Genomic DNA, 16,738 nt, shown 5'->3' with positions numbered 1-16,738 from the left:
CTGAGGGGCGAGGGGAGCACAGAAGCCGAAACACACGACACTGAGCCCAGAAATGGGTGGTGGTTGTTTTTGTCTCGTTTATTGTCACTGACTAGGAGCAGCAGTGGTGGCCGAGGGGAGCTGAGCAGTACAACACCACACTCAGGAAACGGTATGAAAAGTACAAAAATAAGGAAGCCTATATATAATATCATTGCAGTCAATTGCTAAAAATAAATATTGTAAACACGAAAGAACAACATCAGGTGAATCTACAGCACTCGTTTCTGCCAGCAGCCACACAGTCTTTGGCTTTATGACTCCCCTGCCCGCACGGAGCCAGCGCCCACATCAGGATGCATTTTCTTTGCTTCAGGCCAGAAAGATTTAAGACTGGTCAGGGATGTCACAAGGGAAAGAATTTCCCTCTCTCCAAATGACCTTGAGAACAGGAATTGCCTCTCTTTGCTTTCAGTGCCCGTTTTCCTACCAGAGCTAGGGAATGATCTGCCCAAAGCAGGCATTTCCTTATCTGGAGGGGACTGGGGCCAGGGCTCCCCCCACTCCAGTTTATTTTGTTGTTATCTTGTATCTCACAACCCCTGCACGATGCATTTGCCACCATTTTACACCTCTCCCCTCCCATGCACTTGGACCTTTCACCCCCTTATCTCTCCAACAGCCAGATGGGTTTGGATTGCCTGATAAGGGAGAGCAGGCAGGAGTTATCTCCGGTCAAACTGCACCCTGGCTGCTGCCAGGCCAGGGATCTGTGCCCCACCCATACCCTCACACCCCTCGGGCCACTGAGCAGGAGCTTGCCCCTCCCAGCCTTGGACTCCAGGAAGGGAAGAGGCAAATTCTGCTTGCAAGGCTCAGTAATTTGCTGATTGTGTTTATATATATCTACATCTGTATTAAAAACCCAATAAAATCCTGTCCAAAGTACCAACAAGGAGAGACTTGCCAGGGACAAGGCCAGAGACTGTTCCCTCCTGCCTGCGTGGCCGGAGAACATCCCAGAACCCCGGGAGTGCAAAGAAAATGCATCCAAATGGGAGCAACCAAGCAAAACAAAACCATCCTAAGTCCACAAAGCAGCGCTTCTTGCTGCAGGGAAGACACAGACTGGGCAAGTCAGGCTCAGCAGTCTGTCCATCTGTCCCTACAGATAATCATTTGATCTTCCCTTCATATCAAAAATTAGGATTTATTCTTCCCTTCTTCATTTTAAACACATTCACAGAACATCCCATAGCGACGTTTTGGCGTGAGGTTCCGGTCCCAGCCGTCACAATCAGACTGTACATCAAACACCTCGGGTGCTCGTGCCCTTGGGAACCACGAGGAGCACAAACTCCTCCAGGTGTTCCCCAAACCCCTCCCTGCAGCCCCGGGGAGGATCTGCACTCAACAGGTAACACAGGTGTCTTGTAACGCTTCAAGTACTGCTTTTAACTGGGAACATTCCACACCCTGCTTGATTCTGAGTCTAAGCAAAAGCTTTCCAGCATTAGGGGAGCCTCGGACACCCAGGTGGGTATCCAGGTGTGTATCCCTCTGACCAAGCCCAGCCAAAAATCCACCCCCACCCTGTGAGCTCAGGGTGATCCTTCATCACCCCTGTGAAGCTACAGCCCCTCCTTCACCCCAGACAGGTGAGGGGGCTGTGCTGACCCTGCTCCAGGCCAGGTACTCAGCTCCCCAATTTCTCTCTCACCCTGTCAGTCCCCTGCTCCAACGGAGCCTGAATCAAAAGCAGGGCTGCTCAGATCCCAATCCTTCCCATTCTGCCCCCAAAACTACTGTTGTATAAAATTTCACTCACTAACTGATGAAAACACTATGGATTTCAGAAGGGGTACAGCTGGCTAAGAGTAAAAACAGCCACTAATGCAACTCTGCACAGTGCAGCAACTAAAAACATTTGTGTTTCCATTTTTCAGTAGGCAAAATGCTGGTTTTCTGAGGAAAAAAAATCACACAAAACTGCTTGGTACCAGATTAGAGGATTTCTGTATCATCCTTCAGAGATTTATTTGACAGCTTCTAAAACTTCCACTAAACTTGGTTTCTTACATCATTTCTATACACAGGTTTTATTTGTTATAATTGTCTTGAGGCTTATAAAAAAATAAGCATTTAAAATGCCCAAAAGAGTAATTTTGCTTTAAAATTGTGCTACTGAACTTGACCCCCAACACAGAAGAGAGACTTTTGGTAATGAGGTTACCCCAAGCAGTATAAAAATATACATAAAAATAGACAAAAACTCTATCCTCCAATCTGAAGGGCTGTTTGTGGGGATTATTAGTTTGTTGGTTTTTTTTTCTTTTGTACATCACTGGAATTTCATTAACTTCTGCTAAATATTTACAGAACCCCCCCCATCCTCTGTCTGCCTCTGCTCACTGAGGCAGAGACCTGCAGCTTTTAGTTCATCCAGAGTTTTCTGTTGGCAAAAATGGATCCCTGTGTCTGACCATGGCACACGAGTGATGCTGCGGGCACGGCTCACGGGCAGCCCTGAGGATGCCACATGGGGATGAGGTGGCACCAGCTGCTGTCCCCTCACCGAGAGATGAGCTCGGCTTTGCCGGTGCCAGCGCTCGACCAGGACGGTGGCGTGAGGTCGAGAGCCCTGCAGAGCCCTGGGTTATGTCATCCACCCATGGATGTGACCCCCCCAGAGCACAGCTGGGAGGGCAGGGGACAAAATAAAACCTCTCCTAAGGTTAAACCCAGCCTAAACCCGACAGCGTCACCGCAGGGCTCCGCTGCTCCTGCACGCCGCGTCCCTGGCCTTCTGCTTTCCCTTTTGTCCTGGTGATAAAGTCAGAATGCCCAAACCTCTTGTACAACCATCCTCAGGAATTTGGGTCTCTTTCTCCAGTCTACCCCAAGAAAATTTTAAATTAAAAAAAAATTACACAACAGAAGAAAAAAAAAAAAAGAAAATAATTACTCTGTACTGTTCTTCAACAACATGAAAAGGTGATGTTAAAACTAAGTGATACAACCCCCCCAAGACTATGTACATAAAAAGATATCAGATCTCTTAAAACATAAATATACAGTGTATAAATCCAGGTGCCACCTAAAGGCTGCAGCCGCAGAACTATTTCACAGACACAAAGCAAACCAGACTCTCCACGCCAAGGGCAGACACACGGCCACGAGTTTGGGGCTTGGCAGGGGAGACCCCGACCCGTGGCAGCAGCTCCTCGTGCCCGCACATGCACCAGGGAAGGGGGGAGTGGTGTCCAGGGGTGAAACACGACCCTACGTACACGCCACATTCCTACACGCTACTCGGGGTGCGGGTGAGAGGTCGGGAAATGGGATTAGACCCTGAGTCCCCAATTATTTCCAGGCACATGCTCTGCCAGAGCTGGCCGAGGGGCCCCTCGAGCCTGGCTCCAGCAGGTTCTCTAGTATTGCTCACCAAGGGAGATACGTGGTACCTCCAGTGCAGCCGCGGCCACGCCGGTGGAAATCTGCACCCTGTGCTTTAAGAGTTACCATGACTTTCATGGAAATAATACAGCCTTGATCAGGGTAAAAGACTAGTGGAGGTCTTTAGCCCAATCTTAGAGGTTTGCTTCTACAGCACGGACAGCTACGGACAGCTACGACTCCGACAGACATAAATAGGTACTGTTAAAGTGACAATGCAGTGTCTCAGTTATCCGAGCGTTATCCCTACTGCTGTTAGGGGAGAGGTTCGGAGCGGTGGGGGGAGAGCTGGGGTGTGACGGAGGCTGCGGGTGGGACAGCTCCAGCTCCACCTGGAAATGCAGGGAGAAGCCAAAAGACACTGTGAGCTTTACTCGACAGGCGGTTTTATGGCATGCAAGGAAACTCCTACGACAACACTTTGTACAGAGCCCACGGCGTCTCCAGTCCCACCGTGGTGCCTTGGAGAACAAGTAAAGCTACGAGTCTGCTTGGAGGGGAGGGGGTGCGTGGGTGTGTGAGTGTGTGCAGAGAGAGGGAGGGATTGGGTGAGGAAACGTCCTGTTTTGCTGAAACCAAGCTCTTGGGCAAACCTCCTTCCCTCTACCGCTGCCCGGCCTCGCGGATGCGGCAGGCCACGGCCGTGATGAGCGCGGCGCCTTTGCCGCTGCCGTCTTCCGACTGCAGGAAGGTCACTTCGCACTTGGGGGACAACTGCTTCACTGTCTCGTGCATGACGGTGGAGAAGCTGCAGGGCAAGGGGAGGGAGAGGTTCTGAATTAACCGGCCATGGGATGAAGGTGTCAGTCCCAACCCCTTCGCTGCCTTGCACAGAGCCTCAAAGAGCAACGCAGACCCCAAGGAGAAGGATGGATGGATGGATGGATGGATGGATGGATGGATGGATGGATGGATGGATGGATGAAGCTTGGAAAGCCCAAGTCTCCACACGTCAGCCCAAGCCCATAGTTACAACACAACCATGCTGTGCCTTCACTCAGGACTAAACCCAGCTGCTTCTCGAGTCCCACCAAGCCCTGGGAGCACTAATGAGCCTCAACAGCTCTGACCAGCCCCATCTGGGGGGGGGTCTTCAGAGTCTCCCTTTGCCCACAGGCTCTTGAGCCCTATTTAAGCTCAGCCCAGTGCTTTAGTCCCTGTCTGAGCCCCCCTGCCCAGTAACACCAGCCGCCACCTCTGGCACAGGCAAGTTTTTGTGTGGCCATGAACCTTCGTGGCTGGTTAGAGCTGCCTCATCCCCATCGCTTAGAGTCCTGGCCAAACCTGGCCACCGTGTCTGGGTCAGGTCCAGTGGGACTGGAGGAGCCCCTGCTGCGTTACCCGTCTTGGTGCCCTGTCCTTAAGGGAGCAGCTGACTCTTGCTGGGCCTCAAGTTTGGGTCAGAGCTCCCGGCAGCCCTCGAGCCCCTGAAACACCTCAAATCCTCCCCCTTTATCCCCTGAACCTTCCCCCTGAGCCCCCCCGACTGCCCAAGGTGGGCAGGTGCCCCGGGGCAGCCCCCTTGGAGCACAACCAGAGCCACTCACTGAGGGTGCAGCTTGTAGAGCGTCCCGTCCACGCCGACCGTGATTTTGAGGAAGTCCAGCCCGCGGTTCTCGCGGATCTTGTCCACCACGGCGGCCATGCCGGCGCCGCAGAGCTGGGCCGCGCGCCGCGCCACCACCGTGCACACCTCCTTCACAATGATGCTGTCGTCGCACGTGGACTCCAGGCCCAGGTGCTGCAGGATGGAGCGCACCTGGAGCAGGGCCAGGCAGTCGCTGGGGGGACACGGGGATGGGCAGCGTTAGGAGATGGAGCACCCGGCATGTGTGGCTTCCCCTTCCTGATCTACATCCTGCAGAGCCCAGGGACTCGTGGCTTGGGTGGCAGTGGCTGGGGGGACTCCACAGCCCCTCTTCAATCTCAGCTTTCAGACCTACACGTGGCCTGGTGTAACATCCTAATCGGGGAGGCTATTTCAGGACAAAGCCATCGGAGTGTGACACCCCTGTAACCCAGGGCCCCTCTCTGCCCAGGGCAGAGGATAAAGAGCCATCTGTGCTGCCAGCCCCAGACAGCCTCCTTGTCTCTCCACACTGGCGCTGCCAGAACCACGTGGGGTCTGCTGATTTATCTGTGTGGGACCATCCTGCATCACCCTGGCTCCAGACCAAGCATGTGGAACTTCTCCCAGCAGCCCTGGGGGCTCTCTCCCCACATTCCATCCCTGCTCAGATTGGCAGCTGGTGCTCACTCGCCTGTTGGACCTCACCTCTCTATCTGGGACAGGAACTTGGTCTCAAAGATCCCTCTGGTCTTCAGCCTCTCTGAGATCCGTCCCCGGAAGAGCAGCCCTTTCTTGGTGAAATCCATCAGGATGTTGCGGACGATTTCCCCCAGGTACATCCCACTGATCATCTTCTCAAACCTGGGAATGAGAGGACGAGGCTGGACATCAGGACAGGAAGGGACACCGGGTCTGGATGGGGATTCCAGCTCTGCCAGGTGCCTTCAGTACAATCCTTCCAGCAAGCCCAGCAGCACGGCCCCCACCCACGGGCAGGGGACAAGGGACACACCGGCGTGTCCCAACGCCAGGCTCTGCCCTGCTCGTCATCCCCTGGATCCACCAAGGGGCTGGTGGGGCAGAACTGCTCCTGGACCCGCTGTCTCATCGGGGTCCCTTCCAGCCCCCAAAGCCACCACCCACCTCTGCTTCCCGGGGTTGAGGGACAGCTCATCCACTGCCAGGTCGAACTCCGTCCGAATGTCATCCAGGCACCCGCTGTCCCCGAAGGCCCCCCACTCCATGTTGACACACATCCTGCCCTCGTCCCCTTCCACCAGCTCCACATTCCTCATCTCCTCCATGTAGCAGGCGTTGCTGCCCGTGCCTGTGGAGAGGAGCGGGATCAGAGCCCTGGGACACCTCCCGTGCCCCACGGGGCAGGTGTGGGACCACAGACCAGGAGCTCCCTAAGGAGGTTTCAGTTCTCACCGACAATCAGCCCAACTTCACAGTAGGGATCCTCGTACCCACAGGTCATCATGGTGCCAACTGTGTCATTGACCACTGCCACCACGTCCAGGTCAAATTCCTGCAGAGGGATGGATTGCACGAGTTATTTCCTGGAGGACCTGGAATTCCTGCTAAGTCTGCTCCCATGGCTGGGAAAGGACCTGTCTGTCTGTTGAGTATGGGAGTCATAGAGCCACAGAATCATGGAATGGTTTGGGTGGAAAGGAACCTTAAAGTCCATCCAGTGCCACCCCTGCCATGGACACCTTCCACTCCCAGGCTGCTCCAAGCCCCAATGTCCAGCCTGGCCTTGGGCACTTTCAGGGATCCAGGGGCAGCCCCAGCTGCTCTGGGCACCCTGTGCCAGGGCCTGCCCACCCTACAGGGAGGAATTTCTTTCTGACATCCAACCTAAATCTCTCCTCTTTTAATTTAAAACTGTTCTCCCTTGTCCTCCATGACCATGGACCTCCACAGACATGGAGGCACCCACGGACTTCCCACAGCCCCACCTGTCTGCAGGTAGGGCTCAGACCTCAAACACCTCCAGCTGCCGAGGGGCTGGGTCAGCCCTGCCAGGAGCAGCAGCCCCTGGGCAGGAGCTCGGAGTGGTCTGTGCCGAGGAAATGAGCTGGTGTCTCCTGAGCTCAGGGCCAGACAAGTCTGCTCTAGCCCTGGCCAGGGGCCAGCCTGTAGCTCCAGGGTCTGAAAATCCAACCTCAAGTGATGAGTAAGGGCGACTGTGAAAATTCTGACACTCATTAGCCCTGAGCTCAGCCCAGTAATTTGTTTTACAGGTCAATTAATGATGCTAAAGACAGTCAGGATGTGGGAGCAGCCGCCGGCTTCTCCCAGCCCCATGGCTGCTCACCTCTCTCCTGTGAATGGCCTCCTTCAGCAGGCCCACCACGTCCTCCCCCTCGCAGCCTGTCGCCTTGAAACCTTTTGTCCACTTCAGGAGAATTCCCTGTTGTGGAAAAAACCCCCAGTGAGTCCCCCTCAATACCAGGTGGGAGGGACAGCCAGGTACCAGCCAGGGGTGCTGCCAGGAGGGGTTGGGTTACCTCATCCAGGTTGTTCTGCTGGCAGGGGAAGGAGAACGTGAACCCGAGCGGGAGCGATACGCCCTTCATTCCCATGTACTCCAGGAAGTCGGAGATGCAGTGGACAATGTGGTCAAAGAGCTGGATGGGCAAAGCCAAAGGGAGAAGTTACCACCACAGCCAGAGCCCAGCTGGAAGCCAGCCTGCCCAAACTGCTGGGGATTCCAACCCATTCCCAGGCCTGCTGGAATGTTCAAATCACTCCCAGGACTTTGAACAGAGCAGGACACGGCTCAGCTGCGCTGTGGGAGGTGAGCAACCCCAAAAAGCTCGGTTTCACCCTCCTCCTCACCCACGACGTGGCCAAATCCCTGTGTTATCTCCACCTCACAGGTCCCAGGAGGGGAAGGGGCCAGCAGGGAGGTGACAGAGGAATCCGGTCCCTCTGCAAGGGATCCCCACAGCCCTCCAGCCCAGTCTGCTGGAGATACTCCCAGTCCCCAAGCATCGCCTGGAGTGGTTTGCAAAACTCTTTCCAAATGTGTCTCCGGAAACGTCTCTCAGCGGTAGTGTTGTGGTTTCCCTATCTGGGAAACGGGGATGATGCTTATCTGCCCTTGTGGAGTGTGTGGGATTCAGGGAGGTTCAGTCATGTCTGGGAATAACACCATTTCTAACCAAAAAACAGTCTCCAGCTTCCCAAATGCCAGAGCCTTGGGCAGAACTCGCTGCTCCAAGGGTAGGAGAGCACCAGCCCTCCCCACTCCTGGTTTTGCTCCCTGGAGAGGCAAGACCAGCTCCGTGGTCAGCCCTGCTCCAGCCACCCTGGGGAAGAAGCCCCTTTCCCCTCTCCATGTGCCCATCCTGACCTCCTCTCCCGTGCCCTGCATGATCTCCACAGGGATGGAGTAGATCTTGTTGTGCATCTCCACCCCGCGCCGCATCCCGTTCCTGACGCGCACCAGCAGCACGCGGAAGTTGGTTCCTCCCAGGTCCAGGGCGAGGAAATCTCCCTTTTCTGCAACCCGAGAGAGGATCATCAGGAGAGATCCCAGCACGGGGCATCCAGGATGTGGCACAGAGCAGACAAGAATCTGCCCCTTCCAGGGAGAGGGATGGAAACAGAGACGTAGCTGGGGATACAGGTAGGAACAGAGGGTGCAGGTAGGAAGGAGATGGAGAGGTTTGCTCCAGACTTGGGGTGATGCTTCAAATCATAAACCTGAGCTGGAAGGGACCCACAAGGATCACTGAAGTCCAGCTCTCGGCCCTGCGCAGGACCTGCACAAGCTTCTAGCCAAGGTCAGGCGCTCGCCCAAGCCACAGGCAGAACCAGGAACACAACCCAGGATGAGGGTGGGGAGAATCCCATGGCGGGGAAAACCACAGACAGAGCCAGGCTTTGTGTTAAGTCAGGTGCAGAACGTCCCAGAGGCTCAGTGCTCTGCCCAGTATCAAACTGGAGGTTTATGCCACTCCCACCACAAAGAGGAACCGGCCACAGCAAAGGAGCCAGCCTCTCCCAAGGACACAGGACATCCATGGGCTCAGAGACAGAGATTTTACACAGGACACATCACCTGTTCCATCGGGAGTGGAGCACACGTAGGTGGGCAGCATTTTCACCGTCGCCTCCGCGTGCGTCTCCTTGCCCAGCCCCTTCTCCATCTCTATCCTCATCCTTCCCTTCACCTCCAGCAGCTGCTCGTGGCTCAGCTTCAGGGGCTCCAGGATCTTCTGCCGGGCCTTGTGCTGTGCAGCCAGCCTGTAGGCCACTGCTGTCACCATGGCCGCCCCTTTGCCGCTCCCGTCCTCCGAGCGGATGAACCGGATCTCGCAGTCTGGCAGCAGCTTCCGCACAGTCTTGTGGAGACGACGGGCAAAGCTGTGGAGGAGGAGGAAGGGGGACCCGAGTGTGACCCTCTGGGGACCCCCTGGCATCCAAATGAGGTGCCCAAGGGAATATTTGGAGATACTTCTCGTGTGCCAAGCTGTACCCACTGCTGGCAGCAGCAGATCCCTCTCTGTGTCCCTGTCCCCACCGTGCCCCAGACCCCTGTCCCTGTCTCTGGACTCACTGCGGGTGTTTCTTGTAGACGGAGCCGTCCACGCCGACGGTGGAGCGCAGCCGCTCCACGCCCTTGTTGTCCTTGATGCGGCGCAGCACCGCGGCCAGCGTGGCCCCGCACAGGCTGGCCGAGCGCGTGGACACGATCTGGCAGATGCGCAGCGTGGCCAGGCAGTCCTCGTGCGACGGCTCCAGGCCCAGCTTGCTCAGGATCTCGTGGGCTTTCTGCAGCCCCTCCTTCTCCCTGGAAGGACAAAGAGGGGTTCATGCCAGGGAATCCAACTGTTGCTGTGTGATGGTCTGGGTTTGGTCAGTGATGGTCCATCCACGGATGTTGGGAGATGGAAACCCCCTGGATCCTACTTACTTCTCAATGGCAGAGACAAATCTGGTCTCAAAATGGCCAGTGGTGAGCAGATCCGGTGTGAGCCTTCCCCCAAACAACAGCCCTTCCTTGGCCATCTTCACCAGGATGAGTCTGACCAGCTCCCCCATGTACATCCCGCTGATCATCTTCTCAAACCTGCCCATGGGGAGGCACGAGATAGAATCAGGGAATGGTTTGGGCTGGAAAGGCCCTCTAAGGTTATCAAGTCCAACCATTCCCCAGCACTGCCAAGGCCACCAGTAACCCATGTCCCAAGTGCCACATCCACACAGGTGTTAAATCCCTCCAGAGACGGTGACACCACCACTGCCCTGGGCAGCCTATGCCACACCTGACCGCCTTTTCCGAGCAGAAATTTTCCCTAATATCTAACCTAAACCTATCCTATCTTGCCATAAGTTCCCCCCTGAGCTTCCTTCTCTCCAGGCTAAACTATGTGTGAGTTTGGCTGCATGTGCCACAAGGTGGCCACAGGCTGACCTGAAAACCCCACTGGCAGCCTCCCCATCCCAAATGAAATCTAGGAAATCCCCTCCTAGAGCAGTTTATCCCGTCAGTGAAAATATGAAGCCATGTGGACACGACCGTCATTCTGCAAAGAGAGCTCGTGGCCACCTGAAGGGGCTCAGTCAGTTTGCAGGGACCCCCAGATCACCCTCACGCCACAGCAGCCCTGTGGGGAATGGGAGATTTGTAGGATTGGGATGTGGACATTAGGTGAGGGCGCCTGCCTGGGCTGGTGGATGACTGTGCTGGCCAGGAAGGGAACAGGAATCAGCACATTCACACGAGGGGCTCACGAGGGCAGTGGGTGGGGCAGGACCACCCCAGGTTGGGACACAGCCCTGGGCTAGGACACTGCCCCAGTTTGGGACACTGCCCTGGGATGGGACACTGCCCCTCTCTGCACCGGTGGCAGAGGACACGGTGACCCAGTTAGCTGGGATGACCTCCCCAGTCCCAGTAACGCCAGCGCTATGGGAGGACGGACAATGCTGAGCAAACCACGAGCCCGAGCCCGAGCCAAGAATCTGCTCACAATTGTTTGCCAGGGTTGAGCGAGCCCATGTCGATCTCACGGTCAAACTCGGTGCGGATGTCGTTGAGCACCCCGTCGTCGCCGAAGGCCCCCCACTCCATGTTGATGCACATCCGACCTTCGTCCCCTTCCACCAGGTCAATGTGCCTCATCTCCTCCATATAGCAGGCGTTGGTGCCGGTACCTGGCCAAGCACGGGGACAGGGTGAGCGAGGACGCTGCCTTTCCCTCATTCCCATTACCCCTCATTTCCCTTTGGCCACAGCCCAGTGCACCACAGAAAGTGAAGAACAAAGCAAACACTGGGCAATGCTGGCTTTCCAACACCGATATCGCCCTCTCCTTTTTCCCCAAAGACCCCCAAGACCTGCAAGAAGCAGGATCTCCCTCCGGAGTTCCTGAATGGATGGACCCCAGTTCTTCCCCCCTGCTGCAGCTCACCAACAATGAGGCCAACTTCACAGTTGTGGTCATCGTAGCCACAGGTCATCATGGTCCCCACGGTGTCATTCACCACGGCCACGATGTCGATGTCAAAGTCCTGAGATGGTGGAAAGGAGTGTGGGTGACCCAACACAGACAAAACAGACCGAAACATCTCCATGGAGCCAAGGTCTCCTGTCCCAGGGACCCGTGTGCCCCCATCCCGCCTGCCCAGGCTCTTACCCCTCTTTTCTTGATGGACTTGCGCAGCAGGGACACCACGTCCCTCCCCTCCACGCTGCTGCACTTGAACCCCTTCGTCCACGTCACGAGGATGCTCTGCGGGGGAACAGCAAGAGGGGAGCTTGGAGGTGACACCTGGCTCCTGCCACAAGGGACATATGGTCCTGTGGGGGAACCCCCGTTATCAGCTCACCAGCTGCGCTATCAGCCACAGCTTCCGTGTCAGATAAAGTTTATGGCCATGAAATAACGTGTGAGCTGCTCGTTGCTCCCCTGGCAGGAGGAACAGCGGTTCCCATCACCAGGTTTGATCGAGCCCTGCAGCAAAATGTGTTCACAAGCCTAAGGAATGCTCCTTGACCCATCCCTGGAGGGTGGGTGGCTTGCTGTGCCTATGGAATGCTCCTTGACCCAGCCCCATGCGGTGAGAGGCTCATTGTGCCTAAGGAATGCTCCTTGACCCGTCCCTGTGGGGTGGGGGGCTCGCAGTGCCCTGTGGCCAGAGGCACCTGGCTGGGGACTGAGCTGAGCCCCGGGGGGAGGGAAAGGACTCAATTACATTTGAAATCTCCAACCCTACAGCCACAGCGCCCTAGGGGAGGCAGACACCCGCCCCGCCTTAGAGCTGGGGAAACTGAGGCACTGAGCGACGCAGCCCGGGCGAGGTCACGGGGCACAGATGCCTCCCCTGCCGCTTCTGTGTTTTAGCATTCTTCACAGCCCCGTGGCTACCTGGAGGAAAGCACTAATGCCTCCCTGGGGCTGCGGCACAGGCGCCGTTCCCCAGCGCGGCGCCGGCTCCTGCCGGGAGGACGCGCCGGGGCTGCCGCGCTCCATGGGGGGACCCGGGCGAGGAGGGGAGCATGGGGCGAGGAGGGGAGCATGGGGCGAGGAGGGGAGCATGGGGCGAGGAGGGGAGCATGGGGCGAGGAGCATCGGGCGAGGAGGGGAGCATGGGGCGAGGAGGGGAGCATCGGGCGAGGAGGGGAGCATGGGGCGAGGAGGGGAGCATCGGGCAAGGAGCATCGGGCGAGGAGGGGAGCATCGGGCGAGGAGGGGAGCATGGGGCGAGGAGGGGAGCATCGGGCGAGGAGCATCGGGCGAGGAGGGGAGCATGGGGCGAGGAGAGGAGCATGGGGCGAGGAGGGGAGCATCGGGCGAGGAGCATGGGGCGAGGAGGGGAGCATGGGGCGAGGAGCATCGCATCGCCCCCTCCCGCAGCCAGCAGCGCCGGGTGGGTGCGGCGGGGGCCACTCGCCTCGCTGGGCTCGGGGATGTTTGGTCTCCCGGCGAGGTCACAGCTCCCGGCAGAGCTGACAGTGACAGCGACAGCGACAGCCATCGGTGCCCGGGGCTGGTGGAGGGGGACAGGGACCCCCCTCCCCGCACCGGCTGCACGGGGGGATGTGATGCTCGGCACGTCTGGAGCTCTGGTGCAGGCAGGGAAAAGCTGCTCTCCGTGGAGGCATCCCACGGGAACGTCACCTCCCAAACCCCTGCAGTTCCTGGGACACGTCCCTCGCTCCGCCAGCACCGCGCCCTGCTGGCACACACCGTGACCCTGGGCCACGAGGACCCCGTCAAAGCTCACAGATGGGTGGTGGCTGAGAAACCCTTCAGATAAATCAGGTGAAATCCAGAAATCCAGGATGGGGAGGGGCTCTGGCACGGGGTGTCCAGAGAAGCTGTGGCTGCCCTGTCCCTGGAAGTGTCCAAGGCCAGGTTGGACAGGGCTTGGAGCACCCTGGGACAGCAGAAGGTGTCCCTGCCCAAGGCAGGGTGGTGGCACTCTGAATGTCCTTAAGGTCCCTTCCAAACCAAACCACTCCAGGCTCCTATGAAAACCTGGCCAGGTGTGTTTAAAACGGGAGATCCACCACCACTTATTGTCATCACACAGCTTTAAAAATGGCAACCTGGCACACATCCTTAGCAAACATTTGTTTTTCCTTTAAACAGTGTGTTTGGAGAAGATGACAAGCAACGGGGTTATTGGGAAGTGATGCCAAGCTCTGCATTCCCTGAAGGAATGTTCCATCCTTTCTGTCCCTGATCCTGCAGCCACTGAGTCATTGCACCAACAAAAAATATTCATAAAAATAAAAGGACAGTGCTGTTCTTAAGCTCCTCTCACCCAGAGCTTGGGAAACGGCTTTACAGGAATGAGAGATGTGGCCCTTCAGGAAAGGTCACATGGCCCAAAATCAATGAGCCTAATTAAAAGCCTGAGCTAAATTGGTGTGGAACCCACAGCGAGAGTTCAGCCCCTCACCCACCTCATCCAGCTTGGTCTGGTGACACGGGAAGGAGAAGGTGAAGCCAAGGGGGAGTTTCTTGTCTTTGATTTGCAGCTTGTCCAGGAAGTTGGCCAAACACTCTGCAATGTGGTCGAAAAGCTGGAAGAAGGTAAAGAGTGGGACCTCAGCTGGCTGCCCACTCGGAGGGGACGCTGTGCCCGCATCCCTGCCCGCCCTCACTCATCGCCGCGCTGGCTGCCAGGAGCTCCCAGCACAAGATCCAGCAGGATCCCCTGGCCCAGGCAGTGACGGGATGGCCACTCCTGCTCCAGCCCCAGGACACATCAGGGACTCTCCCAGGACCCACCTGCACCCCACTGCCACGCATGAGCTCCTCGGGGATGGCGTAGATCTGGTTCTCCATCTCCACCTTCTGCAGCCCGTTGTCCGACACCTTCACCCTCAGCACGCGGAAGTTGGTGCCACCAAGGTCCAGCGCCAGGAAATCCCCATCCTCTGTGGGATCAGGACAAGGACAACCCGTTAACTCGGAGGGTCCTCTGTCCACACCACGCCAGAGCCCTGAGGTAACCAGCCCCCTCCCAGGTACAAGGATAAGGTCTGATTTTTTTAATATATTTCATTATTTTATTCATTACTATAGTTTTTGATATTTTATTGGAGCAGTCACTGTATTCCCTGCCCCTCCTCTGCCCCCTGGCACCCCACAGCCAATGGAGGATCAATACACCATCACTGAGCCAGATCCAGATGCCTTGGGGAGGGAGGATAAATCCCACCAGCCCAGCCCGGAAAAGCCCATGCCCAAACCAACAGGGATGCCAGGGAAGATGAGCTCAAGCCTCAGGTGTTGGGATTTGGTTAGAGGATCAGGGACATGGATCATTGATAGAATTATGGGATCAATAAAAGAACTATACAAGCAATAGGCCTGCAAGCAAAAGGCCTTTGTGTGAGAAAAACTCTCCATGAGAAAATCCCTGTGTGAAAAAAACAGGGCTGGGAACAAAGAGGGAGTTTTGAAGATTTACAGCTGTGTAGATAAGACCCGGAGAAGGGGAGGTGAACTCTGAATTCTTTTAATCATAACATAACTGTAGAAGCTTGCCAATGTAAGTCCAATTATGTAGAAGCAGAAATGCGCTTTGATAAGTTTTAAGGCACTTAAGAGTTACCAAGCTGGTATTCTATAGAAGTGCCTCTGGATTGCTAATAAACGGAGCTTGCTCTTATCAACCACATTGGTTTGGGACTGCAATTTCTCCCCCCGCCAGAGTCGTCGGACTCTTTTTCATTTCCAACACTCAGGCTCCAAAAGGAAGAAGGCAGCAAGCCACTCCTGACCCTACTGATGCTTGTGGAAGCTCCTAAACCTCCATCCTCAGGGGTTAAACCCTGATGGCAGCTGTGGCAACACTGGAGCTCGGCTAAGTTGTTGATATACTCAAAAGACCCTCGTGTTCAGGTTCAGCCTCCCCAGCCCGGGCCGAGCTCGCTGCCCTGCGAATCCCAGGAATCCCACACTCTCCCGGCATGCAGCTGCAACACGGGACGTGGCAGCAGGAAACCAGGGAGGGAGAAGCTCCAAAAGCCCTCTGGGCCCTCACTGCTGCCTTCCCCAGGAGAGCTGGGACCCGGCTTCTGGCAAGGGGAGCCCCAAGGGCTGAGCCCGGAGTGTCCCCTCGCGTTTGTTTTCAAGGCAGCTCGCTGCACTCGGGAGCCGGGCAGCGGGAAAAGCGCCCAGCTGGCTGTTTTAGTGGGGAGAGGGCCGGGGAAAGCCCTCTATCAGCACTGTTGGAGTCCTGAATGCATTAAATGTGCTGTGCTGGCTCCCCTGGGCCGATCCCGGCGCCCGGGGGCCGCTTTGTGCGGTACAAAGGGGCCACAGTTGGAACAAAACCCGCGGGTCATTAGTATGCACACGCCAGTGTGCATCTCCAGTGACTCCAGCTGAAAAGGCAGCTCTGGTCCCAGCCCGTGGGGCTCCATCTGGCCTGGCGGCTTTCCTGGGCTGACCCTCCGAGGGCTCGGGGCGAGGGAACGGGGCACGGGAGCGACTGGGAGCTGGAGCAGCTCTATAGAGGTGGAAAAGGGCCATGGAAAGCAGTTGCTGCGCTCCAAGGAGATGAGGAATGAATGAGAGGGCTCCAAGGTCATGTGTGGCTGCAGCGGGATCGGAGATGGGGATGGAGAATGGGGAGGGCACTTGGGGGGCCAGGACATCACCGAAAGAGGGGTCAGTGCATTACCCAAGAGGGGTCAGGGCATCCCATCCCCCCAGGGGGGTCAGAGCACAGAGCCATCAGAGCCCTGAGCTCCTGCGCTGCCTCAGTCCATCCCTGGGTGCTCCTTTCTCCTCCTCCCCTTGACCCTTTGCAGTGATGAGCTTTAGGCCAGTTTGGCAGCTCATTTCGCAGCCTGTCTGCCAGCCACGGGGCATGCCATGGCTCTTCACATGGAAAACACACCAGGAAAACCTTGGAGAAGCTCCCGACTGCCCCGCTGTCCCTGGTGAGCCCACCATGGGCACCACCCTCAGCCACAGCAGGGCAGAGCTGGATGTGGTGCCCGGCTGGGCAGCGCTGGCACCGCGTCCTGCCCCTCACACGGGTCACTGTGCTCCCGCTTCCCTGGCCATCGGCACTGAGGCCGTTCTGCTCATTAGCAGAGCATGGAGAACACCTCAGGGGGGCTGATAAATGTGCCAGGGATAAGGGCACTGGAGCCAAGAGGGTCACAGGTTGCTGAACTCCTTGGAGGTAACGCAGGGAACCCAGGAGGATCCCAAAAAAGGGGCTGAGGAGCCCGGATGGGGCCGT

The 16,738-nt window shown here is 56.8% G+C and overlaps 1 protein-coding gene across 2 annotated transcripts in view; it reads right to left on the bottom strand.

The window, feature by feature from the left end:
* Positions 1-53: 53 nt before the first annotated feature.
* LOC116435514 (hexokinase-2) overlaps positions 54-16,738 on the bottom strand; it is a 35,558-nt gene continuing 18,873 nt past the window's right edge. For both annotated transcript variants that reach the window (XM_032091895.1, XM_032091896.1), the window contains exons 3-18: positions 14,266-14,414; positions 13,938-14,057; positions 11,662-11,757; positions 11,437-11,536; positions 10,996-11,179; positions 9,936-10,091; positions 9,579-9,812; positions 9,081-9,385; positions 8,370-8,518; positions 7,522-7,641; positions 7,329-7,424; positions 6,437-6,536; positions 6,149-6,332; positions 5,711-5,866; positions 4,983-5,216; positions 54-4,183 (exon numbers count right to left, since the gene is read on the bottom strand). In XM_032091895.1, coding sequence (XP_031947786.1) covers positions 4,039-4,183; positions 4,983-5,216; positions 5,711-5,866; positions 6,149-6,332; positions 6,437-6,536; positions 7,329-7,424; positions 7,522-7,641; positions 8,370-8,518; positions 9,081-9,385; positions 9,579-9,812; positions 9,936-10,091; positions 10,996-11,179; positions 11,437-11,536; positions 11,662-11,757; positions 13,938-14,057; positions 14,266-14,414 — 2,528 coding nt within the window. In that variant the 3' untranslated portion in view covers positions 54-4,038. The remainder of the gene's footprint in view (positions 4,184-4,982; positions 5,217-5,710; positions 5,867-6,148; positions 6,333-6,436; positions 6,537-7,328; positions 7,425-7,521; positions 7,642-8,369; positions 8,519-9,080; positions 9,386-9,578; positions 9,813-9,935; positions 10,092-10,995; positions 11,180-11,436; positions 11,537-11,661; positions 11,758-13,937; positions 14,058-14,265; positions 14,415-16,738) is intronic.

Source organism: Corvus moneduloides, chromosome 27, assembly GCF_009650955.1.
Source record: "Corvus moneduloides isolate bCorMon1 chromosome 27, bCorMon1.pri, whole genome shotgun sequence".
Lineage (NCBI taxonomy): Eukaryota > Metazoa > Chordata > Aves > Passeriformes > Corvidae > Corvus > Corvus moneduloides.
The sequence above is the reverse complement of the archived record's forward strand: the minus strand, read 5'-3'. Positions and strand labels throughout refer to the sequence as shown.